The 10,748-nt window shown below is 43.7% G+C and overlaps 1 protein-coding gene across 1 annotated transcript; it reads left to right on the top strand.

The window, feature by feature from the left end:
- The first annotated feature begins 5,803 nt into the window (after window positions 1–5,803).
- Window positions 5,804–10,548, top strand: c1d (C1D nuclear receptor corepressor). Its single transcript, XM_024386343.1, has 5 exons — window positions 5,804–5,906; window positions 6,541–6,680; window positions 8,168–8,234; window positions 8,388–8,443; window positions 9,462–10,548. Exons 2-5 carry the CDS (start codon window positions 6,543–6,545, stop codon window positions 9,876–9,878), a joined length of 678 nt encoding a protein of 225 aa, XP_024242111.1. The 5' UTR covers window positions 5,804–5,906; window positions 6,541–6,542; the 3' UTR covers window positions 9,879–10,548.
- The last annotated feature ends 200 nt before the right edge of the window (window positions 10,549–10,748 follow it).

Here is a 10,748-nt window from a genome sequence, read left to right as displayed (position 1 = left end):
GTGTCCGAAGTTTTCATAACTGTGACCTTAATTGCCTACCATCTGTAAGCTGTTAGTGTCTTAACGACTGTTCCACGACAGTTCCACAGGTGCATGTTCATTAATTGTTTATGGTTCATTGAACAAGCATGGGAAACAGTGTTTAAACCCTTTACAATGAAGATCTGTGAAGTTATCTGGATTATTACGAATTATCTTTGAAAAACAGAATCCTGAAAAAGGAACGTTTATTTTTTGGCTTAGTTTATGTCTTTGTATGTATGGTGTCTGATCTTGCCTGCATTCTTGGAGAGGAAGATGAACAGGGTCTGGATGAAGTCTGCCTTGCCCAACTGACCCTGCTCTTTCAACTAGTGGTACTCAGTGTCCCGGGCCTGTAGCTGGTTCTCTATGGTAGGCGTGCCAGGATGTCATCCTGACGTGCCGTAGACTTGGCACTGCTCAGGTCCTCACCGTCGCCGTCAGACTGGAAGAGGAAGAAGAAGGGTGGCGGGTTAAGAATTTTGGGCTTGTCAGGATTGCCGGTTCAAATCCCCGAACCGACTAGGTAAAAAGTCAGTTATGCCCTTCAGCAAGATACTTAACCCTAATTGCTCTGGATAAGAGCGTCTGCTAAATGACTCAAATGTAAGAAGAAGAAATGCACTGATTCATATACATATTCAAATTATGTTCTGGAATAAAGGGAATCGTTCAAAAAATGCTTTGGATTGCTTATGTCTACAATGATGTACCTTCCTATCGCAGGACCTGCGGTAGATTAGCATCCTATTCAGGGGGTGTGCTTGGTACATCAAGCTACCTCACGCTACAGAATCAGGAGATGTGCTCCTGCTGTTCTAGCTCCTCCATCCATACTTCTCTGTTGAATAGTGTTGCTTCTCCAGGGCCAACTCCAGGAGGAAGTGGAGTCCTGGGTCTTTGGGCTTGAGCTTGATGGCTGAGGTATAGTGGATGGAAAGGAAACTGACCATCTTCACCTGGTAGTGGTTTCTTTGCAGCAATTGGACCATGAAGGCCTGATTCACGCAGTCTCCTTTGAACAGTTGATGTTGAGATGTGTCTGTTATTGAACTCTGTGAAGCATTTATTTGGGCTGCAATCTGAGGTGCAGTTAACACTAATGAACTTATCCTCTGCAGCAGAGGTAACTCTGAGTCTTCCTTTCAAATCACATGCGCCGAATACAACAGGTTTAGACCTTACCGTGAACTGCTTACTTACAAGCCCTTAACCAACAATGCAGTTCAAGAAAGATGTATGTTTTTTAAGTGTTCTACTCTGCTAGCCAGCCCCTCGCCTAAATAGGTGTGCGTTTCTTTCGCCTCTAGATAAAGAAAATATTTACCAAATAAACTAAAGTAAAAAGTTACAATAACAATAACGAGGCTATATACTGGGGGTATCGAGTCAATGTGCGGGGGTACAGTTAGTCAAGGTAATTGTACATGTAGGTAGGGGTTGTAAAGGGGGTAGAAGCCGTTAAGGAGCCTTTTGGTCCTAGACTTGGCGCTCCGGTACCGCTTGCCGTGCTGTATGCACTACCTTCTCTAGCGCCTTACGGTTAGATGCCCAAGCAGTTGCCATACCGGGGGGTGATACAACCGGCCAGGATGCTCTCAATGGTGCAGCTGTAGAACTTTTTGAATATCTGGGGACCCATGCCAAATCTTTTCAGTCACCTGAGGAGGAAAAGGTGACCTCTTCACGACTGTCTTGGTGTGTTTGGACCATGATAGTTTGTTGGTGATGTGGACACCAAGGAACTTGAAACTCTCAACCTGCTCCACTACAGCCCTGTTGATGATAATTGGGGCCTGTTCGGCCTCCTTTTTCCTGTAGTTCACGATTAGCTCCTTTGTTTAGTTCACATTGAGGGAGCGGTTGTTGTCCTGGCACCACACTGCCAGCTATCTTACCTCCTCCCTATAGGCTGTCTCATTGTTGTCGGTAATCAGGCCTACCACTGTTGTGTCATCAGCAAACTTAATGATGATGTTGGAGTCGTGTTTGGCCACGCAGTCGTAGGTGAAAGAGGAGTACAGGAGGGAACTGAGCACGCACCCGAGGGGCCCCAGTGTTGAGAATCTGCGTGGCAGACGTGTTGTTGCCTACCCCTACCTCCTGGGGGCAGCCCATCAGGAAGTCCAGGACCCAGTTGCAGAGGGAGGTGTTTAGTCCCAGAGTCCTTAGCTTAGTGATGAGCTTTGTGGGCACTATAGTGTTGAACGCTGAGCTGTAGTCAATGAACAGCATTCTCACATAAGTGTTCCTTTTGTTCAGGTGGAGAAGGGCAGTGTGGAGTGCGATTAAGATTGCATCATCTGTGGATCTGTTGGGGCGGTATGCGAATTGGAGTGGGTCTAGGGCAGGGCTGCCCAACCCTCTTCCTGGCGATCTACTCTCCTGTAGGTTTTCAGTCCAACCCTAATTTAGCATGTCTGATTCAGCTAGTTAAGGTCCTGTTGAGCAGCTAATAAGAATAATCAGGTGTGTTAAATTAGGGTTGGACTGAAAACCCACAGGACGGTAGATCTCCAGGAAGAGGTTTGGGCAGCTCTGGTCTAGGGTATCCAGGATGATGCTATAGATATGAGCCATGACCGGTCTTTCAAAGCACATCAGGCTACTGACGTGAGTGCTACGGGGCGGTAATCAGGCTTACCACTGTAGGTTACCTTCGCTTCCTTGGGCACTGGGGCTATAGTGGTCTGCTTGAAACATGTAGGAATTACAGACTCGGTCAGGGAGAGGTTGAAAATGTCAGTGGAGACACTTACCAGTTGGTCAGCGCATGCTTTTAGTACACGTCCTGGTAATCCTTCTGGCCCCGCGGCTTTGTGAATGTTGACCTGTTTAAAAGTCTTGCTCACATACTATCCACTACTGCGACCTGTATGCTCTCGTTGGCTGGCCCTCGCTACATATCCATTTCCAAACCCACTGGCTCCAGGTCATCTATAAGTCTTTGCTAGGTAAAGCCCCGGCTTATCTCAGCTCACTGGTCACCATAGCAACACCCACCCGTAGCACGCACTCCAGCAGGTATATTTCTCTGGTCACCCCAAAGCCAACACCTCCTTTGGCTGCCTTTCCCTCCAGTTCTCTGCTGCCAATGACTGGAATGAATTGCAAAAGTCACTGAAGCTTGAGACTTACATCTCCCTCACTAACTATAAGCATCAGCTGTTAGAGCAGCTTACTGATTACTGCACCTGTACACAGCCAGTCTGTAAATAACCCATCCAACTACCTCATCCCCACATTATTGTTTTTGCTCTTTTGCACCCCAGTATCTCTACTTGCACATCATCATCTGCAAATCTATCACTCCAGTGTTAATGCTAAATTGTAATTATTTTGCCAGTATGGCCTATCTATTGCCTTTCTACATTTGCACTCACTGCATATATATTTTTCTATTGTGATATTGACTGTATGTTTGTTTATCCCATGTGTATCTCTGTGCTGTTGTTTTTGTCACACTGCTTTGCTTTATCTTGGCCAGGTCACAGTTGTAAATGGGAACTTGTTCTCAACTGGCCTACCTGGTTAAATAAAGGTGAAATAAAAAAATAAAAATCAGCTACCAAGAGCGTTACCACACAGTCAGTGTTGCTTGCCTCGAAGCGAGCATGAAAGGCATTTAGCTCGTCTGGTAGGCTCGCGTCACTGGGCAGCTCGCGGCTGGGTTTATCTTTGTAGTCTGTAATAGTTTTTAAGCCCTGCCACATCCGACGAGCGTCAGAGCCGGTGTAGTAGGATTCAATCTTAATCCTGTATTGACGCTTTGCCTGTTTAATGATTCGTCTGTGGGCGTAGCAGGATTTCTTAAAAGTGTCCCGCTCCTTGAAAGCGGCAGCTCTAGCCTTTATCTCAATGCGGATGAATCCATGACTTCTGGTTGGGATATGTACGTACGGTCACTGTGGGGACGAAGTCGTCAATGTACTTATTGATGAAGCCGATGACTGAGGTGGTATAGTCCTCAATGCCATTGGATGAATCCCGGAACATATTCCAGTCTGTGCTAGCAAAACAGTCCTGTAGCGTAGCATTCACGTCATCTGACCACTTCCGTATTGAGCGAGTCACAGGAACTTCCTGGTTTAGTTTTTAATATATACTTGGTATTTTACCAAGTAGGGCTATCTTCCGTATACCAACCCTACCTTGTCACAACAGAACTGATTGGCTCAAATGCATTAAGAAGGATAGAAATTCCACAAATTAACTTTTAACAACCTCATTAATCTGGTTGAGAGAATGCCGAGTGTGCAAAGCTGTCATCAAGGCATAGGGTGGCTACTTTGAAGAATATTTTTCTAGCTAGCTAGCAAGCAACATTCAACATTAACTAGCTAGCAATTCAATTATATCTAACACATAGCTACATGACATTAACTCAGAGCTTTAATATCTAAAACAATTCTTACCTTGGTCAGTCACACTGCATGTTGTGGTGGCAAGCTAAAGACCCTGGCTAGCTAACTAGCTGTGTTAGCGAGCTTGATGAAAACTCTTGCTTGCAGGCTGAAGAATAAAATATCTTCTTCAAATCAATGTATTTATTAAATAATCAAATAAAATTCCATTATTCATTTTTTATTTAATTTAACTAGGCTAGTCAGTTGACAGCCAACCCCGGCCAAACCCTAACCCGGACGTCGCTGGGCTAATTATGCACCACCCTATGGGACTCCCAATCACGGCCGGTTGTGATACAGCCTGGAATCGAACCAGGGTCTGTAGCGACATCTCTAGCACTGAGAAGCAGTGGATTCCATTATCCATCTGAAGAAAATTCTAAATTGCAATGGGCCTCGGCTGTTCTGTCAGGGTAGGATTAGAATACCCCTGTGTTATAGTAACTCTGTAGAGGGCGGTCAGAGTGACAGGACATTCATACTAGATCTGCTCTTTCAGATCCCTAAAAGCCACAGCCATGGGATTCTGCTCGTGTGACCAGCACATATTACATCTGGATGAGGTTTGAAAAGAGACACTCTAATCCATTAGGCCTCATTCAATAGTTGATATCATTATCTAAAGTACAAAGATTTACCAAAGGTTTCCATACACATTTTGCCGATACTGTAGCAGTCTGTGTAATCATCTTACCTGAGAATTGCTCCCATCTGCTGATAAAACCTTGATACTGACAACAGTTTCACCAACATTCAATATGGAATGTTGGGAATCACTTTCTCCATTCATGTTTTTTATCAGGAACCTTGGGCATAACAGTCACTGAGTTACAGTAGAATGAAACTGTGCCTAAATGAGGTACAAAAAACCCCCAGCACATTACATGTCATAGAATAAGTCATTAGAATGGTACTTTAATTTCTTAAGTTTATGGCTATCCTCCTCTCATTTGAGTAGGTAATCATAGATGTTTGGGGAAAATGTAGGTTGTAGTTGACCGTGCAATATTTCATGGAGGTGTCATAATCGGCTACCACCTCAATCGCAACCCCATTCAAACCTTAATTTAGTCTGATGGAATTTGAACTATCACCACACAGCTGAAAAATAAAAATGCATTGATTTGCAAGAAGCATGAAGAACAAATTATGGCTTATGTCTGTCTTTGTTAGAAACCATCATTTTGCTCTCTGTGCAGCGCTTTGCTAGCACTCAAATTATGTTAACAGTCCTGTTTATTATGCCATTGCCAACTAAATGAATCACATTCTACTAACTTTAATTTTAAAATAGCCAGGATAGCCCCTCACAATATGCACTTTTAGCGATTGAATGTACATTTTGTTTTCTGCAACCCAACACCGTAGAGGGCGCTATTGAGCATCGGTGTAGTGTTGATAGGCGAAACACAAAACATAGAAGAAGAGAATGTTGCCGCTTACGTATTTCCGGTTGGACAACAACGTGTGGAGAAACAGGTAGCTAGATAGCTTCTCATTATTACATTAACCAGATAATATAATAGACAAATTATTCAACAATGAGTAGTTAACGGAGTGTTGCGAGGCGATTTGTCATTGATAGGAATAAAGTGTTTTCGCTGAGCCGTAGCTTGCTTAAACGCTAGCTAGCCAGCAATATGCATGGCTATTTTAGCCACATTATCAATGATATTGCTTCGCGTCTTCCTACATCAAAGCAGGTGGTATAGATGCGTGTAAAACAGACGGGTTGGTTTAGATTGTTGTTAACGTGTAAAGTATGTTCCGTCTTCAATGTTTTTTTGAAAACATAAATAAATTACATATATATTGAGTGTTACATGAATCCTATCAATTTGGATGCAATCAAATGATATTTAAACAAAAATGTTGCAGGAATGCTAATCTTTTGTTTCTAACAACCAAAATGATTTCAGAACAATCTGCGGTGAGTGTCGAGCCTCTTCTTGTTGAGGTGGAACGACTCATGGTATCATTAGTAGCTAGCTAGCGACCTTGTCTAGTGTCTACAGTACACTCAATACTTTAAGTCCATCTGGATAAGAGCGTCTGCTAATAAAATGTACTGTGTCTATCTAGCTAATGTTAATTTCTTTCTCAATCTCCCCAGACATGGCAGAGGACATCCCTGTGGAAGACTACCCTACTGAGATTGAGGAGCAGCTCACAGGGTTTGAGACGTCAGTCGGTGCTGTCAACAACATGGTGCAGACCATCCTATCCATGCCAAGAAATGAGCTGGTGAAAAAAGTATGTTTTCAGACTGACCGGGCAGAAGGACTTGGTATTGAGTTCCTCTGAAGTCCTGCGGTGTATTCAGCTGATTACTGCTTAAGAACCAAACGGAGCACAAACGAAACGAGGAGAGACCTAGCTGAATTTGTCCAATAGAAACTCTAGTTTTCAATGCAACACATTTTCCGTTTGTAGTTTAACGGTTTCTGTCGCAAAAAGTTTTGCAACAGTATCGGCGTAAGAATTCACCCCTGATTATTGGGAATGTCCCTCTGAGTAGGTCACATATTCAAACGACCTCTGCTGTTAAACCCTCACCAATTAAGAGGTTTAATGACACTACTGAACTGGGGTGCACATAGCGCCCTGCTCAAATCCACAGCTCCGGGTCATATTGTCAACAAGGCAGCATAAGGCATGCTTCAGAAAGAGGCTACAACATGTATTTTCTATAAAATATATTTGTTTGAATTCTCAAACTATACCGAACAAAGATATCAACGCAACATGTAAAGTGTTGGTCCCATGTTTCATGAGCTGAAATAAAAGATCCCAGAAATGTTCCATACACACAAAAAGTGTATTTCTCTCCAATTTTGTGCACAAATTTGTTTACATCCCTGTTAGTGAGCATTTCACCTTTGCCAAGATAATCCATCCACCTGACAGATGTGGCATATCAAGAAGTTGATTAAATGGCATCATTACACAGGTGTACCTTGTGCTGGGGACAATAAAAGGCCACACTAAAATGTGCCGTTTTGTCACACAACACAATGCCACAGATGTCTCAAGTTTTGAGGGAGTGTGCAGTTGGCATGCTGACTGCAGGAATGTCCACCAGAGTTGTTGCCAGAGAATTTAATGTTAATTTCTCAACCATACGCCGCCTCCAACGTCGTTTTAGAGAATTTGGCGTTCAACCTGCCTCACAACCGCAGACCACGTGTAACCATGCCAGCCCAGGACCTCCACATCCGGCTTCTTCACCTGCGGGATCGTCTGAGACCAGCCACCTGGAAATCTGATGAAACCAAGGAGTATTTCTGTCTGTAATTAAAGCCCTTTTGTGGGGAAAAACTCTGATTGACTGGGCCTGGCTCCCAAGTGGGTGGGCCTATGCCATGGTTCCACCTCTGCCCAGTTATGTGAAATCCATAGATTAGGGCCTAAGGAATTCATTTCGACTGACTAATTTCCTTATATGAACTGTAACTCAGTAAAATTGTTAATTGTTGCATGTTGTTTATTTTTGTTCAGTTTAGTTTTGCTTCAGAAGGCAGATAAATCATGTGTTTTCTATCAAACACTTATTCATGTGAAAACAGGGAATACTAACTCATTACTGCTTGCCAATTTCACCAGTGGCTCTCAGCTCATGCCCGGGGTGCAGCCTGCTTACAAAACGAATACAAATCACTTTTAACTCTAACTCTGCCTACCTATCGAACTGGGTGAGCTAAAACAAACCCCTCTCAATGTGTCTCTTGTTTTCTTAATAGCTGGATCCCCTGGAACAAGCCAAGCTGGACCTAATGTCTGCATATAGCCTCAACTCTCTTTTCTGGAGTAAGTGTGCTTCGTTTTCCTGCAAATCCAAGTTAATATTATAAAATGATATCCACTCTGCACATTTTTTGGGGGGGGAGGTGTAAAGATGTTGAAATGATTTGTCACCACAACACACTCCATGTTAAATTACAGTGTCATTCTTGTTTACAGTGTACTTGGTCACACAAGGAATAAACCCAAAAGAACATGCAATCAAACAAGAGTTGGTAAGATATTACATTTGTACCCTGAAGAGAATTCCACTCCTCCCAATCCTATTTTGTTCAGTCTATTGTCAACTTGCATAACTTGCATTCAAAACCCCACATAATCTAAACATTAGGACCACCTGCTCTTTCCACGACAGAGCATGTTTACATACACACTAATAATTCAATATTAAATTATGACAGAAGGCTGAGTATGGCGTAACATTAGCCATGTAAACACCTTACTCTGCTTATCTGTCATGGAAACAGCAGGCGTTCCTAATGTTTTGTACACTGTATGTATGGTTATAATGGAAGTAGGCATTCGTCGATTTAAACACGTTTTTCAGCATTTATCAAATGTCCCCTCAGTAGCCTGATTTCAGATGTCCATGTAAACATGATTGTTAAGGAAATCGTTCTTCTTGCTTAGCATGTAGACATTTTAAACAAGCTATTATATTAAGCTGACTACCCACAATAGTCATATTGTTTGCATGTAACGTTGGTCAGGGGAATCCAGGGGTAAGCTATAATCCCTTATTGATGACACTTGTTGAATCCACTTCAATCAGTGTAGATGAAGGGGAGGAGACAGGTGGTTAAAGAAGGATTTTTAAGTCTTGAGACAACTGAGACATGGGTTGTGTATGTGTCCCATTGAGGGTGAATGAGCAAGGCAAAAGATTTAAGTGCCTTTGAACGGGGTTATGGTAGTAGGTGCCAGGTGCACTGGTTTGTGTCAAGAACTGCAACGCTGCTGGTTTTTCACACTCAATAGTTTCCGTGTGTATCAAGAATGATCCACCACACAAAGGACATTCAGCCAACTTGACATAATAGTGGGAAGCACAGGAGTCAACATGGGTCAGCGTCTCCGTGGAACGCTTTTGACACCTTGTGGAGTCCATGTCCTGACCTATTGAGGGCAAAAGGAAGGTGCTCCTAATATTTTGTACACTCGGTGCCTACTGTAGATAGGTGACATGTAATATTTTTTATTTCTAAATCCTTTATTTTCTTGTCACCTGACTAGGAGAGGATCAGGACGTATATGAACCGTGTGAAGGAGATCACTGACAGGAGGAAAGCAGCCCGTCTGGACAAAGCAGCGGCGTCTCGCTTCCTCAGGAACGCATTGTGGAAACTTGAGGAAGGGAGGTCAAAGGACACGCCGGGTTGTGAACCTCCGGACACGCCGGGACGTGCCCCCCAGCACACACCAGGTCGCGGCCAGCACAGGCCAGATCGCGGCCACCGCACACCAGGTCGCGGCCAGCACAGGCCAGGTCGCAGCCAACACACTCCAGGTCGCGGCCAACACACGCCAGGTCGCGGCCAGCACAGGCCAGATCGCGGCCAACACAGGCCAGATCGCGGCCAGCGCACGCCAGGTCACGGCCAGCAGAAAAGCTTTGATGGCCATCAGTCAAAAGGACCCAAACTCAGCTGAGAGGAGGTGGAGCAACACCAGGGGCTGGTTCCTCGCTGGCCTCTACCATGGTTCCTTGGCCCCCTTTTCTATGTGCACCTGTCTGAAAGTACCTGATAGGTACAAGCAGCGCCTTATCACTTGTTACCATGGACACGTGACTCATGAGCCACTGGTGTTTTTGTAATGCGCGCAGACACACACACACACTTTTTTTGTGCAGAAATAGAAGTTCATCAAATTGTTTTAGTTTATTTTCACTCTTCAAACATTTTTAAAGAAGTCATTGTCATAACATCCGACAAAATGTCTGGATGATCTAGATGTTCTACCAGCCCTATTATCTTAGACGAGAACGAGACTTTTTATGTGCATCTGTATAATTTAGACATCAAAACGTTTTTTTCCCCCCCTGTGCTTCCTGTGATTATGGTATTGGATCCATCTCGTTTCAACTATAAAGTCTTTATTGATGCTGTTCATTGTTCATTCTGGTAACACCCTACATAGCATCCTCCGTCTGTAGGGCCCTACTGTGATTAAAGAATGCCACTCTGGAAACCGTCTCCAACACTCGTGTCAATTGTAGATCCGACATGTCGCCCGTGTTTAGAAAGTATTCCGGTTGGTAAACGCCGTCTTGTGTCTGTATTGGATCTATCTTGTTTCAACTATAAAGTCTTTAATTGATGCACGGGTACTGTTCATTCTGGTAACACCTTACATAGCATCCTCCTTCTGTAGGGCCCTCTGGGGCATCTTTATCCATCCAAATGGTACCCTTTTCTCGACAGAGTAACTTTTTGATCGGAGACCTATGGGGAAACAGGGTACCATTTTAGACACTACCTCAGTCTTCATTTATTACATTCTGCAACAAATCAGTTTGTC

This window comes from Oncorhynchus tshawytscha, linkage group LG24 (genome assembly GCF_018296145.1).
Source record: "Oncorhynchus tshawytscha isolate Ot180627B linkage group LG24, Otsh_v2.0, whole genome shotgun sequence".
NCBI lineage: Eukaryota > Metazoa > Chordata > Actinopteri > Salmoniformes > Salmonidae > Oncorhynchus > Oncorhynchus tshawytscha.
The sequence above is the reverse complement of the archived record's forward strand: the minus strand, read 5'-3'. Positions and strand labels throughout refer to the sequence as shown.

Excerpts from the sequence above, each read along its gene's own strand:
- c1d (XM_024386343.1), top strand. The coding sequence starts at position 6,543 with ATGGCAGAGGACATCCCTGTGGAAGACTACCCTACTGAGATTGAGGAG. Across the intron at positions 6,681-8,167 it reads GAAATGAGCTGGTGAAAAAA|CTGGATCCCCTGGAACAAGC; the intron begins GTATGTTTTCAG and ends TTTTCTTAATAG. Across the intron at positions 8,444-9,461 it reads ATGCAATCAAACAAGAGTTG|GAGAGGATCAGGACGTATAT; the intron begins GTAAGATATTAC and ends TCACCTGACTAG.